We start from the raw sequence: 20,908 nt of genomic DNA, 5'->3' as shown, positions 1-20,908 counted from the left end.
TATGGCTATGGCTATGGAGATGGGGATTGACATGTGATGAAGTGTTTGTTTGGAACACAGAGAATGGGTGGATCGATTGATTGCTTAAGATTTGATCATTAATTAATTAATGTTATTTTTTCTTTTTAGCATTTGATAATAAATGGCACTCCTATCCCATCCCATTCCATCCTGTCTTTATGGCTTTCTTTTAAATCTAATCATGGACAAGGACAAAGACAAAGGACAAGTAAGGCATTTATTAATATTATATACTTTTCTCTCTCTCTCTCTCTCTCTCTGCTACCCTTAATTAATTAATAGTAAGTTGCTGCATTTCAAAGGAACACTCCCCAATCCCCATGTGTAAAAATAAAAAATAAAATAGCCCCTCTATGTAAGAACTTGCTCCCATGATTATTGACCTTCACAATCTTTTAAGAAAAGAATAAGATGATTTGTGGTGATAATGGTTGTTTAACAAAATACTTTAGTGGGGAGAGGAGATTTGACCTCATCACCCCACCAAATAATTCAGCCATAGATGATATTAAAAGAAAATAATAATAACACTATATTCAATTATTGAGTAAAAAATATCTTCAAATGGGCCCTCGACCATAGTATATATAAATATACATTACCCAAATAGTAGAACTAGCAAGCCCTTTATTAGGTTTGAATTTAATGTCCGTGACCCAAATAGTAGAGTTTGTAAATGATATATATTAATATGTGTACTACCTACACTACCCTCAGTTTTGGCCCCCTCTCCCAATCTTGACCATGATAAAATACACCAATAGCAATAGAAACAGTACTTACTGACAGCGCACTACTTTCGAAAGATGGTACCAATCATCTACATAGCCCACTTATTACAAATGGGATCTCATCTACCAAGGAAAAACATGTGAAAACAATCATCTTTTTCATGATAAATAAATACTATAAATAAAGTAAAATATTCAAACTCAGATCCTAATCCTAATCCTATATGAGTTTTCTCAACTACTTCTGGCAAATCCAATCCACATTCATTGCAAAAATCATAGACTATTAGTTGCAGTATAGTAAAAGCAGATGAAAAACAAACTATACCTATTAGTCCAAATAGAAAACAATAAAAGTAAGAATCTGCATGACCCATAAGCAAAGCTAGGAAGAACACAAAGTTATAGCAAATGGTTTAATGTTTCTTATCAATCTAATCTCACTGAATAAAGTAGGATCAATCCAAGAGTGATTTTAAAAGAGAGTGGTTTTCCAAAATTCATGTCTGAGAGGAAATTACAACAGTGTATGTATGCTCCAATTGAAATGGCATCTATGTCTCACAACTACATAAATAATATAATGTGAAGAACATTTGGCAGTAACTATCACAATCCACAAAACACCATCACTTTGAAACTGCTCGAAAGGAATCCCAAAGAAATTATGGTAAGAAAGAAGGTAGTAGGGTAAAATAGAGATCAATTTGTAAGGCAAAAAACCTGCCGACAATTCTTGTGTACAATGTCTGTTGATTCATTCCACAAACTGAGAGAAGCGATGCTTAATCATGGAGGTACGGCAGCAGGGTAGATTTCCATAGTTTATCTGATGTTCTGTCTTGTTTTGATCATTCTTTTCAGCGTTGCTAGCCAGAAGTTGCATTCATCCCAATCACTTGTCGTGAGAAGCACCTGTGCGGAAAGATTGTCGTGATGATTAGTAGTCCAATAATAGATCGTGCGCCGAAAAATATGAGAAGCGTAGAGTACCTGGATTTGAAGGGCAGTGCCATAATCACCACTGTCAAGAGCTTGACAGAGTTGTACAAGCTTTTCGGCAGCATTTTTAGATATGTCTCCACTATTTAGTTTAGCAAACAAGGCACCCAACTTCTTTGAGTTGTCTTCTATTTCCCGTTTCTTAGCTGGATTTGCTCGTGATCCTCCCAATGCCTCACTCGTCTCGTTAAAAAGCCTTGTTAAAGTTGCAATAACAGGCTTCTGGTGTGCTGCAACGAATATTAAAGGCAATGCAAGTCAGTGGCCTGTGTGAGGAAAGTGCTTTAGAGAAAATAAGTTCAAGAATCAACAAAAGACTAATAATATTCTCTGATCTTCCCTAATATTGATTAAATCTGTGGTCCTTCACTAGATGGGGCTGCATTCACTGTCCAAAAATGGCTAAGTAGAAGATTTACCAGGAACATTTGAAGTATCGACAGTCTGTACAGTAGGCGGTGGAGCAGGTGGAGTAACAGGCGGATGAGCAACAGGATGCTGAGTCGGACTAGGAGGTTGCACTGGACTCATCCCCGGTCTTTGAAACCCTGAACTACTCACTGGCGTAAATCCTCTGGTTGGAGGCGTAGGAGCCAAAACCTGCGGCATCTTTTGCCCAGGAGTTTGGCCAACGTGGGGAACATTGGCACCATATGAAGAAATGCCTGGGGGGCCAGCTTGATAACTTGGATTTGCAGCCCCCTGACATATGATTGAGGCATGTTCAAAGCCATGTTCAAGGATAAAAATAATTAAATATAAAAAGAAGATAGGGTAACATACTGGATATAACTGAGAACTCAAAGTAGGTGGCTGCTGGTATTGCTCGACATTCTTTATTAAAGGAGGGTTTGAAGGAACAAACTTTGCAGGGGTCTGTGTATTAACAGGAGGTGGATTAAAGCTTCCCTGCAAGGTTGTTCAAGATACACACACAGTAATCAAATTCTAAAATGGGTACACTAGTACAAACCAACATTAACTAACATAATATTCCAGCTAAAATGAAAACAATATTACCATTGGAGGTGGAGCTGAAACAGAAGCCGGAGGAGTAGGAACAAACATGCTATGTTGCTGCATATTAGGTTGTGGAACTGACTGATATGTTGGAGGAGTATTGGGTCTTCCAAATTGAATGGATGGCTGCATCTGGGATCCTGTTGCATCCTGAAGAGAACAACAGAAGGCAGCAGCAATAAGTGAAACTCATTAATAAACAGGCAAATAATTTCAGATACTAGGAAGGAATAGATACCGGATAATAACGCTGAGTGGTATCAAGGCCACCATAACTTGATTGATTGCCATATGTAGGACCAGTTTGCAATTGACTATTATCGTATGCCACGGTCTTCTCAATCTCTTTCTCTGCATATATAAATTGAGTAACCAACAGTTGGAACATAGGGAACATAGAGTCTAGATACCTAAAGCAAATGATCAAGAAGACCAAGCAGATGCAATGTAGGACAAAGTTTTGTGTGTGTGTGTGTATATATATATCTATATATATATATTCGAAACTGCAAACCAAGTACTCGGCATCAGACCACAAATTCTTCTTAATTCTTGTGATAAACTTCAGTGCAACAAACAAAAGAATTGTTGTCTAAAATTAAGACCTCAGAAAGTATTAGCAGTGACTTAAGTATAGGTAACAGAAGGCCACTAGTATGGTTCATTTAAAAGCTAGTACTAAATGAAATAAACTCGGTTTTGAGAATTTCAATAACAAACTAGACTTAGGCAATGCACAGGATTATGTAGTCAATTTCGAGAAAATTGAATGTAGCTGGAATAATCAGGTTTTCAGATTTACCAGTCAAACCATGAAACAAAGTCATTAAAACCCTTTAAATGAAATCAAAGAGACAAAACAACAAGTTTAGGGAAGTGGCACATATACAAATATGATACTTGCATCCACAAGAGATGGTACAAAACCACCACGTGACCATTTTACTATGTTTCCTTTTTTTTCCCCCAGATTACTTGATTGATTTAGACATCTGTGTGGACCTTGGTCATTGACACCAGGAAGCCTTGGAAGATCTTTGGCGGCTGAATAACAACACAGCAAATGAGAGAGGATGGAAACAAACCTTGTGCGGTAGATCGAGAAATACGGTCACGTAAGATTGTAAGTTCAGTGGACAACTCGTCTGTCCCAAGAAGATTCAAGTACTCCATCGCTGTAGTTAAAAGACCTTGACTTGCCAGTATTTCTGCATATTTCTCAACTAGTTTACATAATGAAGCACTAAACCGCTTCTGTCCAGTGGCCATAGCAAATACAATGGTCTTCTCCATTAAATCCTTAAGAATATAAATTTAAATATATATATATAAGTATGTAATCCACTAAATAAATCACCATCAGATAACTTAAATCCATTGAAATCCTAACCTGTAGGCGGTCTAAATAGGATTTTCCTTCATGCTCTTTAGCCAGATTCTTTGACCAGATTTCCACTGTCTTGTCAATATTTCCAGCACATATATAACAAAGTGTTGCAGCGGTAGTATCACCAGCAGCCATCAGTCTAGCAGCAAGAGTGTCACATAACAGGGTCCAATCATCTGTCTGTGCAAACTGAACAGTGGTAAAAAAGGTTTAGTAAAATATGAGGACATAATCTGCATATATGCATCTCATTGTGGATGGAACAGATGAGATATAGTTCAAAACCATAATCTGCATCTCATGCTGTGACGAATCATTTTTAGTGCCTTACTTTGCAACATGGCTAACGGAAGATGCAAGCACATTTACATACCAATCCAAATACTCATTTATAGTTAAAGATACAGAGCTTGTCTTCTATGTATCTGTACTGGGCATGGATGTTTACTTTTAATTTAAAATTTTGATAAATATCTGTATTTGGGATCTATCATGCAAAACTTTAGGAACCATTGGGGACATGGATCTAAAGACATAAGATACGCAAATTATATTTAATTTATCTGTGTCACACTTGATGTAAATGCGATTTCTTTTCCGCAGGGAGGGTAGGAGACTTACAGTACAAAATAAAGCAACCGTTTCCTTCCATGATTTCAGTGGTCTGGAATTTGCTATGCTCATCAGGTCGTTGTTTAACATGGCATAAACAACCTGAAGCAACAAAATATTAGAAACTATATGAGCAATTAGCAGTCAGAATTTAGAATAGAAGGCAGAACAGCAAGCACTGGCACTTCAAACAATCATATGTACCACCTTTAGGTAGGGTGAATGACTAGTCTTGAGGAACTGATCACGTGTTTTCTCCCACAAGGAAGAACCACCAACATGAGCAATGACCAAAGCATCTGCCAACCTATTTGCAGAAATACATTGTGCAACTGCCCCTTTGTAGTCCCCAACCACCAAAGCCCGTTGAACAGCATCATCGAAAGAAGGATCAGAACTCTCCTCCTGCCCATCAATTTCTTGTTGTGATTCCCTGGAGTCTCCAACAACAAATTCATTCTTCGAATTTGCTACAGGTGTCTCAGCCCTTGGACTTGGTAGGTTGTTGAAGAAGTCCTCACCATTGTCAGTTGCAAATAAGGCAGATTCTTTATAACCAGAAACTCCTTTATTAGTGGTACCCTCATCAAGAGCAAGTGAACTCAGTTGCTCTGAGACATCATTTTCTGAAGTATTGCTTTCTTCAGCAGGAAGGCTGAAGCCAAGATGGGAAAGCAACTTTGACCTTGCAGTCCCATCCTCATTGAACATAACCTTCATGAACCCCCATGTCTCCTTCTCTTCATCAGTCCTGAGCAAGAACCAAAACATCAAACATACGTTCGAAGACAATCACCAATGCCATAAAAACATTATAATGTTAGGCACCGAATCTAGAATAAGGGAGCCATACTCAGATTCCTGAGATTTCCTTTCACACAAAAGCTTCAGTGCTGATCTGTCCCCATTTCGGAGTGCGGTTTCAAATTCAGATGATCGACTAACCAAATCATGTTCTGTAACTAAATTGTGCACATAAACCTGGAACAGGTGAATTGATCACAAATGAGAAATTTAAGGAGAAAAATCAACAAAGTAAAACCCCCTTATCATACCTCTGACGAACCAGAAGGAGATTCAGTAGAATGAAATGATACAAGCTTGCCTCCAAAACCAAATGAAACTCCAGCTTTTCGCTTGTACCATTTTGGAGCCCTCAAAGGTCCACCTGTAGAAAGCATGCCCAAACACAAAGCATTTTAATCAGCACAGAACACAAGAATTAGCAAAGATAAAATACATTTATTGTAAGTTCTTCCTCTCGGGCCATTCATGTCTCTTTCAATTAGCATTAAGAACTGAAAAACTGTCTCCAGTGCATCAAGCACTTGGATCTTAAAGGCTTCTTCACAAATCTTGTACATAGAAATGTTTGAAGTTAATCAGCTCCAGAGTTCCTCTTTTAACCATACTCTTTTTAAGGTACTCTTCTTAAGGCAGTACAAAATGTAATTAAAAATTCATTTGTCCTAAATATGAAGTTAACACAAGAACCATTAAAACTTATATTCTATGGTGATGAGACAGACAACAAAATCTTTTACCATCTACAAGCCATAAAATACCTGTTCCAAAATCACCCTCTCCGACACCATACCTACCACAACCCTGCAATGAAACAAACAATAAATTCAAACAAAATAAGTCAGAAAGAGAAGAACTGAGAGATGTAAATGAAACTGATGTTACTTTAAATTGGTGTAACGTGTGTTCAACACAATATTTAATTTTCAGAATATAAAAATATATCAAGATTACAACTGCACAAGCCTCTAAAAGTACTTTCTCCTCAGAAATGCAAAACCCACAAAAGAAACAAGAAAATTGAGTGTATTTAAATATTGAGAATATCCAAGTCTAACTGATAATTGTCATTATCTGCGTACAAAAAAAAAAAAAAAAAAAAGAATTGAAGTCAGTCCATGCAATAGGGAAAGAACCTCTATATTATAGATGCCAACTTTCCCATCGAATGAAGATGCTGATATGACTCCAGGGATCTTAGGATACCAGTGTACGTCAAAGTTCCAATTGGTTCCAGCAGGTAATTCAGCCACAATCTATAAAAGATGAAGTTACATCAAAACCATGTGAGCTGAAATGTGGTCACAATTGTGCGTGATAGCAAATCTACACATAGAAGGGAAATAGAAACAAATTCAGTTAATTAAATGTAAGGAATCAATATAGCCACCTCTCCACTTAGTGTGTCCCAGCAAATTGTACGATTATCTTTGGCACAGGTAAGAAGATAAGAGCTATCAATAGGACACCATGACATAGCAATTACACCTGATGAGTTGATCCAGAAACAAAAAATTAATCAAATTACAACATAGAACAAGAGAATGCAAGTCACAGCCCAAATGAGCAGAGCATGGAAATTAAGAAAACATACAGGTCATTCACAATAAATTATAAGCGCAGTCTCCATTATTTATGACTAGATTAATTTATATATTCAATGTTTCAGCAGAAGGGCTTGGAAATGCATCACACATTCTAAAATATCAGATACGTATTCAGGACAAATCTTTAATCTAAGATTCTGAGCAAATTAATCACATTTTCTCAAGGAAAATGCAGAGAAAATTGTCCACTCTGCACTTGGAAATCCACGCAGCCTAAACATAGAACTAACTATTGAACTCCACCTCTCCATACAACAGATTATTTTATATGCGTAACAATCCAGGCAATACTCATTTTCACAGACCACGATATGGAAAGGAAAAAATAGGTTAGCTTCTGAAACGATAGATTTGGATGAAGATACATGTACAGAGCAATAGGTAGGGGGTGTACAGTGTATATTTGCACATACACCAATAGTCTTGAGCTTTTTGCATTTTTAGAAATAGATTTCTTTGTCAGGCTAATTTAGCTCTTTTGAACATAGTCCTACTCCTATTTGTATAGATTCAGTCCACTTAAGAAAGCAGGGATGGAAATATCAACTAGAAAGATTGCGTAATCTCAAACATACATAGATACTTAAAACTGTAAGATATAACTTACCTTTGGTGTGCCCAACAAACTCTTTCACTGGAGTCATTATATTGCGCATATCCCACAGCTGAAGATAGAAATATTCTCAAATTTAATTAAAGCTTGGGATGTCATGTGCTTCACAAGAAGTTCAACTAAGAGCAAATGTATTAATTACCCTGAGAGAAGGTGAACCGTCTTCATCTGAAGCAACAATGAGTTGAGTAGCAACATCAGGATGCCACTGCAGAACAGAGCACCTCCTCCTAACAGAATCTGAGAAACTGTAATTGGGATATGACGGATCAGAACAGTGAGAAACCAAAAATTAACTCAAAAGGGTTCAAAGAAGAAAACCAAAACCCAAATGTATTAGCAATTATTTACCTTATAACTGGTTTCTGTTTCTTCAGATCCCACACCACTGAAGCAACAGAACATGTTGATTATTCCAGGGGAAAAAGTTATTAGAAAATCTTATGAACAATGTATTTACCTGTTGTCCCATTATATGAAGTAGAGGCCAGTATGTGCTGAACCTTGCTGTTCCAGGACAAAAATGAAATTTCACCTTGCGTTGCAGATCCACTACCCTGTACAGTAATGATCCAATATAGTTTGAGAACTTAACATCTTCACCCAAATTTAAAATGCTGAAAGGCTAAACAATAGGTCCATCTGCTATTCGTTTTAATATAACCATTTAATTGTGGTTCAAATAGCTTAGTACAGAAGGCTGTACTTTTAAGGGGTGCAGCAGCGCATTGACAAGATCAACCCAATCCAACTTATGCTGAAAGGATATTCTTGACATATCAATGGCTTATTTAGAATACATTGGAAAATGAATTTAAGCAATGTTGATTGGTTGTCCTTTACTCCATCTATAGCCTTTTTTCCAGTCACTTACTCCTAGCAGCAGTGCAGACATTCAACTATAAATTGAAAAAGAATCATTACCTCCTATTGATGCATGCAAGAACGCAGCCATGCATTGCATTACTTAATACAATACTATCAGCCTTTCATGTAACAAGATATAGAATAATGTCCTTAAGAAAGTCAGAGGCATGCACACCTTCAGCGGAGGAAAATGACTTGGTTCTGATGGTTTTGAGACATCCCATATACAAATTTCACCATCATCAGCACCAGAAGCAAGAAGGTTTGGGGTGAGAGAATTAAACTCCAATCCACGGACCTGAGACAAACAAGATAGCATATATAGCCTAATCACATAACCAAAATGGAATAGGCACAATGAAAATCAGAGAAAATAGCTAAATAAACACAGCAAGTACTTACAGGTCCTTTGTGTCTTGAAAGAGTAGCCACAACTGGATTCTCACTTGTATCAGAACCCTTTTTACTGGTGGAGTAGAAAGTAAGAGACATATCATAATGTAAATTTAACATCTCAACTAAAAATAAGTAACAGAACAGAAAGCTAATTTACAAAGTCAAATAAAAGGATGGAGAAATGACTATCAGAAAATTATACAATTTTAACACATAACACAAGTTTCAAAATTGCATATAAACACATACATAACAAAGCCAACATTCTGACATCAATTGAGGCATGCTACAGTAGAAAGCCTCCAAAAGAAATGCAATTGATTCATATGGAATTATAGAGAATATATACGTATTCAATATCCAACTGAAAATTTAACATAATCCATTTTTGTAGGTGAGCAAGTACTGCCTACAAGGAGCCAAACAGCCATAAATTTGAAATAAATAATAAATACAAGAATCAAGAACAAACTGACCAAAATGTTAACTTTGCTTATCCACACTAAGGCAATTAAAGTCGTCACAGCACGAAACTACTTCCTGTTTAGTGACTAAACCACAATAAAATTTATCCCCTTGAATAAATAAAATCAGCCACAGAAATTCTGAAGTTTACTTCATTTTATGTACTGAGGGAATATAAAACATGAGGAAGAACAAGTAATAAAACCCAATTATCCACAGAATTAAATGTCAGTGAATCGAGCAATTACAATTCCCACAACATTAATAGACCACACGTTCTAAGTTCAAATTAGAAATGATACCAACCACTTAATCATCTAATTGCAACTGCAGTCAACATTACATATACTAGTCATCCAAAAAAGCAATAAAAAAAAACAACAACGAGAGGAATTAAAAAATAATAATAAAAAAATGAAACAATCCCAAAAAACAAATATTCACCATATAAGGGGCTTCGGATTCCAAAGCCCAATGTTGCCATCGACGAGACCTCCGGCTATGATCCCAAGAGAATACTCCTCAGAATTCGCCGGCCCTTTCTGCCACGAAAGCCGATTGAAACGCTCTGAACTCGGTGCAGAACCCACCAGCGAAAGCTGCCGATCGTCCGACACGAAATCAAGCTCGAAAATATCGATATTTGCGGAGGAGCTGAATTGCAAATCCACCGCCCCCGCCATGGTACCCGCTGCGATATACGCACCGTCCGGCGCGAACGCAGTCGACGCCGATCTGTTCACCCACTTTATATATCCCGCCATTACAGAATCTTACGAATCCCCCAATCAAGATGCACGCCGGGAGATTCCACACCTATACAAATCGGAAAACCGCGAGCGGAGATCTACGAACAAGTGAGAGAAATGGATGCAGATCGAGAGTTGAGTGCGCTCAATTTTCTCTCTCTCTCTCTCTCTCTCTCTAGGGGTTTTCTTTAGTTTTTTGTAAGCTTAGGTTCGTATCGTATCAGCCCTCTCTCTCTGTTCCCGTTGGAATGAAAAATTATTTTCCATGTCAAAATCGGAAGAAATGAACACCATTTATTGTACACCACCGCGAGGACAAACTCGTAATTTCAACGCCCCTACGTCGGATCATATGTGACGTCATGAGAAATTACCCATTTACCCCTGCCTGCTTTCGTGATTTATTTCTATTATGTATTAATTTTCTTTTCGAAATTTCCTCAAAAACCGCGTTTTGCAGAAACACGAATTGAAAGTCGTGTTTCCTGATAAATATCGAGTATTTGCAATTGAAAGTTGAAACATCATCTCAAGAGAAAAATCAGAGCTGAATTTGGCAACGGTTTAAAAACAGGGCCTGGTGTGGTGCTTGTTCATTTTCTTGTAACAGATCCTCAGGAAACAGAATACATTTAGCTACATTAGATCGTAATTCTGATCAATGACCACAGGCCGAGTAACTTGGAACAGACGAGTGGGCAGGCGAAGAATTTTATCAGTGAGTGACTGGCCCTTCGTCGGATGATTTGGAGCTTCTCCTCACAAAGAGCTTGCTGATGTCCTCCGTGACAATATTGCTTCTGCAAAAACAAAATTGCAGATGAGTGTTTACGGATGTCCTGAGAAAGATCGGATGCCATAATTTGGTAGAGAAGCATATTGTATTTGACTCAGATGAAAAGGAATAGAACAAATCCTCAAGAGCAAAAAAATAAGAATATGGCAGCTCAAAAGTTATCGCTGGCAGCACTGAAATGAAAGCTGTCTAGAGGATTGATTATCTTCTAAGCAAGTGCAGACATCTGAGACTGATCTTCATTTTATATTATGGCATCGACAACTTCAAAGGCATATCAGTCCTCCCCAACCCAATGAAATTTCACTAACAGAGATCAGATGGAGATTGGTGGGAGTTCCTCATCTCCATAAATTGTTAAATGTTTCGTAAAAAAAGACTTAGAAAAAGTAAATGTACCTTCCAGCCAACTGAGGTGGGAGTAGACGGCCATCAATGGTATCCGGAACATTCTTTGAATGAGGCAAGTTCCCTCTAGGAACTTTACGGCGAGGGTAAGTAGCAGGTGAAATGTTTGACTCTCTCTTCCGAGTGGCATTTTCTGCCATTGCAGCTGCAACCCGTGATGAGTGGTCTGATGCCATCAGTAGATTAGATGACACGGTGGGTGAATTCAGGAGAAATGAAGCATCAGGAAGTTTCAGCTCAGAAACTGCTTCCACTTGTCGACTTGGTTGTGGCTGTAAATTCTTAGGCATCCTACACCATGATTAGATACCCATAAGTCCAAGAAACTCATCAAAAAGAACCAAAGGTTTGAGATGGGAAACCAAACCTCATTGAAGAACAACCGGGAAATGTTGAACTTCAAAATAAGGGGGAGGGAATCGCAAAAATTCAAAGACAATGAAAGAATCCATAATTGAAAGAGGATGAATAACAAGCTAGTGCCAAATGTCGAAATATATATATATATATATTCATACAAAAAAAAAAAAAACCTATAAAATTTTTTTTTTTAAATAGAGCAATTTTACCTCCCCACAAAGAGGTTTTGTGTTGGCTGAACTGTTATACTTATGTACTTAAACAAAATACGAGGAGGCAATCTACAACCTTCTTTGTTTTTTCACACAGGTTTTCTTAACACATTTAGAACTGCATAAGAAATCACTTACATTTGACCACATACGGGTATAGAAAAATATCGCCATATGGGTGGTATTTATTAGCTTCCTTACATCTTTTAGAACTTGAGCAAATTCATGGTCCAATTTACAGATCTTACACCTCAAATGCACCAAGGGGGTAAACTCACATAAAATCTTTGGAGGAAAGACCACCTACATTCTACAACATATATATGTATACACAAAACAAAAAATGCAATACAATCATTGATAAGAACTTGGCAACAAACAACAAGCTACTTAGTGAAACAATACACTGAATTTGCTAAGAGTGCAACTATGTAACAAAAACAGGTTGGTTATGGTGTTGATTGGAATAAATCAACAAGCACATAAAAAATAAGTAGACATTACGGGTGTGTTTGTTTGTGGGTTTGGGTTTGGATTTGGATTTTTTAATAGTAAAAATTGAATTCGAATAGTTATTTGATTTAATATAAATAAATATTGATGTCATATTTTGAATGTAGAATAAGTTTGTAATATAATATTTTTTTAAAAAAAAAGTAATTGTTTGATTTGATATTTTTTTAAGAATAAAAGAATTTGAACAATAAAAATCTGTGGTAAAATTCACAAAAGAATAACCTACATGTTTCATTTAACAAAACACATGTTGCGTTATTTGAAACATGTGATGTCAATTCATTTTTGCATGAACATATTTCTTATACTAAAAAATCAATAGTAGTATGTGTTGTATGGACTATGTCATATTGTCGGTTCATATATTGTATTTGTATTATGTTAGTATCAGTCGTGTGTTGTCTATCACTATATTATGTGTTGTATGTTTATCACATGTTGTGTTGTCAACACGGTGTTGAATTACAAGCATCATAACCGCCACCCTAACCACAACAACAGACCAAAGGATTCAAGTACTTTCAAATGCTATCAACTATTGAGTGCTAAAACAATTGAAAGCACGAAACTTAGAGCTTGACAACATTCATTGCTCAATAAATTAGCTAAAAACGGGGCATTCAAAATCTACTAACCCTTGGAAAGTTTCGGGATATGATACCAAAAAAGTATGGAATAGCAGGCAAAACTAGAACCACTAATAAGTAATGGCAACCTCAACAAGGTTTAGATAAGTCCAATTGGTTTGCCTAACCCTAAATCAGATTTACACAACTTTGTGACTCAATTTTACCTACAATTCTCTCCTTTTTGTTTCTACCAATCTGTCTATAATCAAACTCCCAAATGAAAACTTAGACTACTGCTCCTTCCTTCTATATCCAAAAACAACACACAAATTGGCCAAATTACTTCAGAAATTACTCAACAAATTCACAAGAAGCAACAAATATAAAGCCAATCCAAGAATATAGATATAAAGCAACAAATTCATTCTTTCAATTAATTTCCAAATACAATAACATTAACAAAATTAGCAAAGAAAAAATAAAAGGAACAAAAAAAATCCCAAAAATTAGAAACAGAAGTCCTCGGAAATTACCTGGCGTCGCCCTTGGGAGGATTTGGAGATGAACTGCCCCCAAAACGACGTCGTTTTCCGGGGCTTTCTTCTACTTGTTCCTTCTGTTGCTTTTCTTCTTCTTCGTCGTCGTCAGATGGGATATTTGGCTCGCCCTCGTCGGAAGAGGCCGCGTAATCTACCAACGACATAGGAGCCAAACCCTTGATTCCGTTACTCCTAGTCAATAAACTTCACTTCACTCCCTAAACCGCCGACTGATTCCTTCCCTGGTTTCGATTTGTTATTAGTACTCACCGGCGATGTTCTTAGCGGAAGACATTTTTATTTTTAACAAAAAAGAAAATCAATGTAAAAAATTCGTCTAACATATTTGTCAAAAGCTTTACGGGAAGAACAAATTTCTTACTATAATCATTCAATTGAATAATTATTTTTTATTTTTTTATTAAATTAAATAATTAATTTTTGTATAATTCTTTATATACAGGGTTTGTTTCCTCTGTGTTTATATTTTTTATGATATATTTTTATATTACATATAAAAAATTAAGGTGGTAATAAAAAAATAATATTTTAGATTGAATTAATAAATTTTATGAATAAATAAAATATATTTATATATTGTATTAATATATATTATATTTTTAAAATAATATTAACTAAGGATCGCTCCACTTAAAAACTCTAAATTAATAAAGTTTAGATAAGATTGAAAACATTAAATAAAAATACTTAAGCTTGGTTTATTCCGACAAACCAGAAATGTATTTACAATTCTTAAAAATTTAATTCAAATTTGTATTTGAGTAGAGATATATTAAAATTTATGTCTTTAATCCAAAAATTACTAATAATTTAAAATAAATAAAATAAATTCAAAAAATATTTATAATATAATTATATTGTTAAAAAAAAAAATTCTTTCAATACTTTTTTTATATTAATAGTGGCACTATTTTACATATTTTCACTATGTTCATTTAGAATTGAATTTTAATTTATTTTTTTACTATATAGTTAATCATGTATATTATATATATATAAATACTAATATTATCCCACCCAGTCTGGTGTGTTGTTTGGTGGTAGAGTTTGTAAACATTTTTATTATTCATTAATATTTTTTTTTTCACCAAAAGTATTAAATCTAACATTTTTTTTTATATACACAAAAAATTAAAATGTATATTCATTTTTTATTTTTAATATATATTCGTAATTATTTATTTTTTCTATTTTTTTTCTACATATTTTCTCAAAAAAGAAAATTAATTCACTTAATTGATTCATTATTTTTATATTTTCTACACAATTTCGTATAGTTCATTTTCAACCCTTTTACAAACCAAACACAAAAAAAACATAAAATCAAACCTAGAACTAATGCAAAGAGAAATTAATGAAAAAAATAAAGAACTTCCACGTTCTGCAACTTAAAAGTACGTAAAATTCTTACACACAAAAATCCACCATGAGTGTTCCTAAAGCTCACCTGTCAAAGAACTCTGAATTGAACACAAACCACACCATCATCAATCAGCACTATTTTATCAGCAGAGATGGCCTGTAGATGGCAGAGCTCTGTGCAATCTCAATCCGGTCGCGGGGATCGTACATTGTTTCGTCTCGTAAGGCCTGAAGAATCCCCTCGGACGGCAGCTCCCTGAGAATTTGATCACACAAGAATTAGGCTGTCTGATGATTTATTTTGGGTACAACAATGGCATTGCAGTTCAGTGATCTTATTATAAGCTCACCTGACTATCAGAATTTTGTACAGCTTCTGCAAGATTGGGCACAGTTCGACCGGGGCAATGTTTTTGTTCTCGTTTGGATGTGGAATGTTCAAACAAGACTGGCTAAGCAGCTCGTAAAAAGCTTTTACAGCGGAAACACCCTGCAATGAGATCAACATTTCGATCATATCTTGCGAGTTCACTGTTAAAACTATAAAGCAAGCCAAAGGAAATAGTTGAGCATTGTAAGGAAATAGCAGCAGAGACAAACAAGATTCCGGTTTTGGGTAATGTGAATTCATCTTTGAGAGAATTACATCTTGTAAAGGTGGTGCCTATTTAGCTACACAAAGATTAAGTGTCGGGATTGTAGTTATAATATCAAATCAAATCTCACGGTCAGTTTTACGAGATCCATCCTAGAACACAGCAAAAGTTGATAACTGTCAACAAACTCAAGTCCCAATATCGAAAAAAATAAAAAAATAAAATAAAATCATCAGTTATAAGTTAACATCTACCTCCACATATTTATAAACCTTTTGAGAAAGCTCAAAAGCAAATCTGTTTTCAAGTCCCACATCAAAGAAAAAAATAATTATAAATTAGCATATAACTCCACATAGTCTGAGGCCTTTAAATCAGATTAACAAGAACGAGTGAAGTATTAATGAGAACGGGTGGAGTATTAATTATATAAGTCATTCTTGTTATTTAATCGTCTTTTGGTAGAAAAGCTTGAATAGCATTACCTGAATCATTCCCTTGCCCTTGATGCTGTCACCCATATCAAGGCTTATTTCTCCTTTAGCCAACTTCTGACCATACCATGCATTTCGCCCTTTCAACAAGGTTACATAAGTGTCGGCCAAAAGTGGACCTGCAAGCCTCTCGGGTTCCTCGGCCAAAAGATGGGTGATAAAAATCATCTCTGATGTACAGTGAGCAAAGTACACAGACTTGCTTGTTGCACTCTCATTAGTTATAGCTGCCACCATTCCTGTAGATGCAAAGCATGCACACTGTTTGCTTACGTTTTTCGAACTTATTTTTGCACTATTCACAAAACCAAATCTATCTCTGAAAAACATCACATCTAAAATGTAAGTATTTTTCATTTGAAATGTATGTTAAAAGCCTAGGCTTTGTTTGCATTTTTTTTTTCAAATAATTTTGGCATTATTCATTGACACTACTTTTTAAACAACCATAACATTAACTATCTAATTTTCACTTAAAATATTATATAAAATTTCTTTTATACAAAACATACATCCAGTCACTACTTACGTCACATTAAATACATTCTTTTTCTTTTTCTTTTTTTTTTATTTATTCTAACTTCTTAAATATGTACACAGCCCTCTGGAACTACGAAACACTTCCTAAACACAACCCTATTTTCTATTCAACACATCACTTCCAACATCGATTTACGCCACATCAAACACTATTGTCTATTCAACTTTTTACTATTTTCAAACTAAAGAAAATTTCGAAAACATATCTAAACACCACCATATATATTGGAAGACAATGGCTAACAAACCAATCCAGCTAAAATACAGCTTTGAGATGGATGACTCACAATTTAAGAAGAAATTAAGCTACTCGCTTGCTTGTCTTCAGCTAGACATGAAAATAACTTAGATGGAATTTTAGTAAATCTTACAGATTTTAAGAGTTGAGTTTATCACCAATCCTTGTATTTTAAATTCTGGCTGTTCCCTATGTGTACAGATGCTATGTATGAGTTCTTTTCAAACGTCCAGTAAAATCTTATGCAAACTCAGTCAGTAAGATTTGGTAGAGATCACAAAATTTGATGAGTTTTTATACTTAAAAGACAGAATCTATGATATATATGGCCCAGTATACATGCTCCACCGTTCACCTAATGCAGTAAACTGCTGAAATAAATAACTGTGGAGGTGCTTATCTAAAGTGAATTAATAAGTAGTTTCATGTTGGTCAATCTTAAGGAAAAATCATGAAATGGTGTCCACATTCAGAAGATTTTCACAATCTAAGCAATTTTTAACTGTCCAAGTGAGTAATTAACTAAAAAACACGAGCTTAGCAGTCTGTTTATCTTACCAGCTCCAATTGCGTATACATTTTTCAAACCGCCCATAACTTCATGAGTCACAAGGTCACCATTATCCCAAACAATAAAATGCGGCTGTCTCAGAAACCTCGCCAATGGCTTTCTCCATTTATCCGCTCCACAAATACGAGCATTAGCATATTCTCTGTTGTAAATTTCCGATGCAATGTTAGGCCCCCCAAGATAGAGAACATTTTCCATGGAAATCCCAGCTGAAAATGTGTAGGCATACATGAGAAATGAAAGAAAGTTTCACTTAAAGCAAACACAAACTCATACACAATTCAAGGAAATTTACCCAACAATTTTGCATATCCAAGGAATAAGAATTTCCTTGGATATGTCAAACTGCAAAGGCGAACTATAAGCATAACTAAGGAATCAAGCTTGTTTCTCATGTGATCTAGATGAACGTGAAACAAAAATGTAAAATAATTTTTTTCCAAAACCAGCTGTGATAATAATTGGGAATAGCAGAGTCTTGAAATAGAAAAATATAGTCGTGGAGTTACATAGAAAAGTACAGAAAAGCACGACCTGGTTCATCCACTTTGATTCTTTCATCTTACCTATGCTCCCGTTCTATAATCTATTATACTTTGCTCTTGGAGTGTGCTATCTTTTTCAATTTAAATGTGATGATCCCATATAGAAACATTCAAATGCTTGATCCTCAATCATCATAGGTTAGGGAAATCTAGATATCACAGAATCAAGCAAGCCGATCTTAACAATATCTGAAAAACTACACAGCAATCCATAAAACAAACATGCTGTTTTAGAAGTGCACCAAGAGATGGACTCTGTGAATCATCTACAAAAACATATATACATCACCATTCATCCAAACAATCTTACTTGCTCGATTGATCATCTGAGTTGGAGTAACTATCCGGGGCTCAGGCTCTAACTCAGCCTCGATTCCTTTAGCTAAAGATATGATGACAGGCTCTGTAATCCTTTCCTTCCAATACCTACTAATTTCCTCAAACACAACCCGAGTTTCTGTCGATGGCAACCCATTGATAACAATATCAGCATCCCAAACAGCTTCCTGCAAATTAGTCACAACCTTTAACGGACAAAGGGGAGTGTCGATCATATTCAGACAAAACCCATCCTTCAAAATTTCATCAGCTAACAAAACCCTATCCCCTAATCTTCCCTCCACATACTTCAAATATGCACACCTGCGGATCAATCTCCTAAGCACGTCCTCCCTCGAATTGATCACCTCGAATAAATGCTCCGCCGTAGCTCTATCCACAGACCTCCCTGCTCTCCTCCAAATCCTAATTTGAACCTTCTCACGGAAAGCACCATACGCATCTTGCAACATTGCAGCAAAAACACTACCCCATGCCCCTGCCCCGACACCAACAATCCTCAATGGATCGCCATCAGATTTCCCAAACAATTTTCGAAGCTCATCCAGCTTCTCTTCCAAAGAACCATTTGTACTTTGAACTCTCCCATCAATATGAACATTACTACCATCGTTAACCGCCTCAGTAGCTCCTCCCATTTCCTTTCAATCAACACACACTTCAAATACAACAATCGATTAATCCAACCGCAAAAAAAACAGCTCTCTACAAGAACGTATCTCACGGAGCGAATTTCCAAACGATCCGATGCAACAAAATACAAATTACCTGAAATTCAGCTCCGATTGTATGCTCGACGGCCTTTTGCACTTCGCAGCGGTTTATATAGTACAGAAAATTGAAAACGACTGTATTAAAAGCACACGCTTTTCGAAGCTCGCGGCGATAAGAAAACAGCTAATGCAGACATCGCCGCATTGACTTGGAGAAACCGACTTCCGAAGCAGATTCTAGAAGGCAATTCGGCGGCAGAGACCCATTTCCTACACGGCATTCCGTCGTCGCATCGCTGAACTGAGTTTGCTTCGATCGATCACCGTCGAGCTTCCCAAAGCGACGGGCTTCGATGCATCCGCAAAAGGACGATGAGAATTTTGGCACAGCTGTGAAAGGGGCCCCACCTTCAGACACCACGTTGGAAGAAATGAGGAGTAATCCCTTTTGCAAAACCGTTAGGAAAGGTCTGTTTGGCTGTTTTTATTTTTATTTTTATTTTTTGTAAAGTAGGGTTTGTTTGTTTTTGTGTTTTGATTTGAATTTTTTTTTTAATTATTAGGCATAAAGAATTATGTAGATAATATAGAAGATAACAAATAATGATGTGTAATATATTAATTTAAAAAAAAAAAATTTATTAAAAAAAAGTATTCTTTCAATCTCAATTTAAAAAGATGTTTTGCGGTTTTGTAATAAGTTAATAAATAATAATAATATTTTATTATTGTGTGAAAGTGAAAGATAATTTATTTTTATTTTATATATAAAATATTTAAATGTATAATGATATATTTATAATTTATATAAAAATTTAAAATATATATTTTAATACTAGTGTACTATTATTTTTATTATAATAGAAAATAAATATTTTGAAGGAGAAAAACGAAAATATAAAAAAATGTAATTCAAGTTGAAATAGGGGGAATATAATTTTTACTCTAGTAGAATATAATACTCCCTCCGTCCGGTGCAAGGTTGTTGTTTATTTTTTACACTTAGATTTTTAAATATTAGTATTACAATATGTTGTAGTGAAAAAGACGAAAATACCCTTATTAGTATGGTGTAATATAAAAGTAACGACATTTATGTAATATAGCGTAAATTGTAATAGTATTTATTATATTACGTATGTAGTACAATTACTAAATTAGGAAATAGCAACTTTGTTTTGAAACGAACGAAAATGGAAAATGACAACTTTTCAAAGAGACGGATGAAATACTACATTCATTTAAAAAATTTATGTTTCATTTGAGTTACGACGGATACGAATTTTAATGAATATAATATTATTTTCTCATCTTATAAGAATTGTGATATTTTCTATTTTTGTCAATATCACAAGGATACCGTTTCAATATTTTATAAGTATTACATCTGTCCTTATTGATCACATTTACTATTTAACATTAAAAAATAAATGAGACATTTAAAGCAAGGCAAGGGACGTCTCACCGCTTGATCTACAAGGGTTTGACAATTGTCCACTTTAGGTTAAATACGTAGTTTTTAGTATTAAGTAATTAGAAAGTGTATTAGTATAAATAAATATGATTTAATATAAATAATTATAGATTAAAATTAAGATGATTAAATAATTTAATTAAAATAAAAATATTATAAATTATAAATTTTAAAATGTAATTAAAGTGTATAATTATAAATAAAAAATAAAAGAACAAATTATGTGAAACATATCGAAATAAAAAGAATTCACAGATTAAGTTAGACGGAAATATTACTAATATTAAAAATTACTATTATTATAAAACAGAGGGTACATATTGATTGGTTAATAGGAGATT

The 20,908-nt window shown here is 35.1% G+C and overlaps 3 protein-coding genes across 5 annotated transcripts; all 3 read right to left on the bottom strand.

Moving 5' to 3' along the window:
* Positions 1 to 1,222: 1,222 nt before the first annotated feature.
* LOC127261939 (protein transport protein SEC31 homolog B) lies at positions 1,223 to 10,545 on the bottom strand. Its single transcript, XM_051290409.1, has 22 exons — positions 9,970 to 10,545; positions 9,067 to 9,130; positions 8,840 to 8,962; positions 8,258 to 8,354; positions 8,149 to 8,185; positions 7,940 to 8,045; positions 7,792 to 7,849; positions 6,968 to 7,065; positions 6,714 to 6,833; positions 6,339 to 6,381; positions 5,829 to 5,941; positions 5,627 to 5,754; positions 4,981 to 5,524; positions 4,783 to 4,875; positions 4,165 to 4,350; positions 3,860 to 4,073; positions 3,013 to 3,125; positions 2,775 to 2,924; positions 2,538 to 2,663; positions 2,174 to 2,456; positions 1,746 to 1,984; positions 1,223 to 1,667 (listed from the first exon to the last, which is right to left on the bottom strand). The coding sequence occupies exons 1-22, from the start codon at positions 10,287 to 10,289 to the stop codon at positions 1,578 to 1,580; spliced, it is 3,345 nt and encodes a 1,114-aa protein (XP_051146366.1). The 5' UTR covers positions 10,290 to 10,545; the 3' UTR covers positions 1,223 to 1,577.
* Positions 10,546 to 10,803: 258 nt separating this feature from the next.
* LOC127262387 (uncharacterized) lies at positions 10,804 to 13,838 on the bottom strand. The gene is made up of 3 exons (XM_051291072.1): positions 13,669 to 13,838; positions 11,470 to 11,769; positions 10,804 to 11,074 (listed from the first exon to the last, which is right to left on the bottom strand). Exons 1-3 carry the CDS (start codon positions 13,836 to 13,838, stop codon positions 10,990 to 10,992), a joined length of 555 nt encoding a protein of 184 aa, XP_051147029.1. The 3' UTR covers positions 10,804 to 10,989.
* Positions 13,737 to 19,388, bottom strand: LOC127262075 (probable glycerol-3-phosphate dehydrogenase [NAD(+)] 1, cytosolic). 3 transcript variants are annotated; one of them, XR_007841090.1, is made up of 6 exons: positions 18,352 to 19,388; positions 17,484 to 17,705; positions 16,139 to 16,386; positions 15,408 to 15,547; positions 15,143 to 15,313; positions 13,737 to 13,916 (listed from the first exon to the last, which is right to left on the bottom strand). XR_007841090.1 is itself a non-coding variant. In XM_051290698.1 (6 exons), the coding sequence occupies exons 2-6, from the start codon at positions 19,016 to 19,018 to the stop codon at positions 15,193 to 15,195; spliced, it is 1,398 nt and encodes a 465-aa protein (XP_051146655.1). In that variant the 5' UTR covers positions 19,019 to 19,038; positions 19,149 to 19,388; the 3' UTR covers positions 15,047 to 15,192. The 3 variants fall into 3 exon arrangements, 2 of the variants coding, with proteins under 2 accessions (XP_051146655.1, XP_051146581.1); XM_051290698.1 differs by lacking the exon at positions 13,737 to 13,916 and having other exon boundaries at positions 15,047 to 15,313; positions 18,352 to 19,038; positions 19,149 to 19,388; XM_051290624.1 differs by lacking the exon at positions 13,737 to 13,916 and having other exon boundaries at positions 15,047 to 15,313; positions 18,352 to 19,387.
* Positions 19,389 to 20,908: the final 1,520 nt, after the last annotated feature.

This window comes from Andrographis paniculata, unplaced genomic scaffold (genome assembly GCF_009805555.1).
Source record: "Andrographis paniculata isolate CXL003 unplaced genomic scaffold, ASM980555v1 Contig10END, whole genome shotgun sequence".
Lineage (NCBI taxonomy): Eukaryota > Viridiplantae > Streptophyta > Magnoliopsida > Lamiales > Acanthaceae > Andrographis > Andrographis paniculata.
This window is presented reverse-complemented; position numbering and strand designations above follow the sequence as displayed.

What these genes read in the sequence shown, in the direction of transcription:
- LOC127261939 (XM_051290409.1), bottom strand. Translation starts at nt 10,289, where the DNA reads ATGGCGGGATATATAAAGTGGGTGAACAGATCGGCGTCGACTGCGTTC. An exon ending in AGAGGGTGATTTTGGAACAG is followed by an intron (nt 5,942 to 6,338) that starts GTATTTTATGGC and finishes TGCTTTCTACAG; the next exon opens with GTGGACCTTTGAGGGCTCCA. An exon ending in CCTATTTAGACCGCCTACAG is followed by an intron (nt 4,074 to 4,164) that starts GTTAGGATTTCA and finishes TATATTCTTAAG; the next exon opens with GATTTAATGGAGAAGACCAT.
- LOC127262387 (XM_051291072.1), bottom strand. Translation starts at nt 13,838, where the DNA reads ATGTCGTTGGTAGATTACGCGGCCTCTTCCGACGAGGGCGAGCCAAAT. An exon ending in CCTCCCAAGGGCGACGCCAG is followed by an intron (nt 11,770 to 13,668) that starts GTAATTTCCGAG and finishes ATCATGGTGTAG; the next exon opens with GATGCCTAAGAATTTACAGC. An exon ending in CCACCTCAGTTGGCTGGAAG is followed by an intron (nt 11,075 to 11,469) that starts GTACATTTACTT and finishes TTGTTTTTGCAG; the next exon opens with AAGCAATATTGTCACGGAGG.
- LOC127262075 (XM_051290698.1), bottom strand. Translation starts at nt 19,018, where the DNA reads ATGGGAGGAGCTACTGAGGCGGTTAACGATGGTAGTAATGTTCATATT. An exon ending in TGTATACGCAATTGGAGCTG is followed by an intron (nt 16,387 to 17,483) that starts GTAAGATAAACA and finishes TTGCATCTACAG; the next exon opens with GAATGGTGGCAGCTATAACT. An exon ending in TACAAAATTCTGATAGTCAG is followed by an intron (nt 15,314 to 15,407) that starts GTGAGCTTATAA and finishes TCAAATTCTCAG; the next exon opens with GGAGCTGCCGTCCGAGGGGA.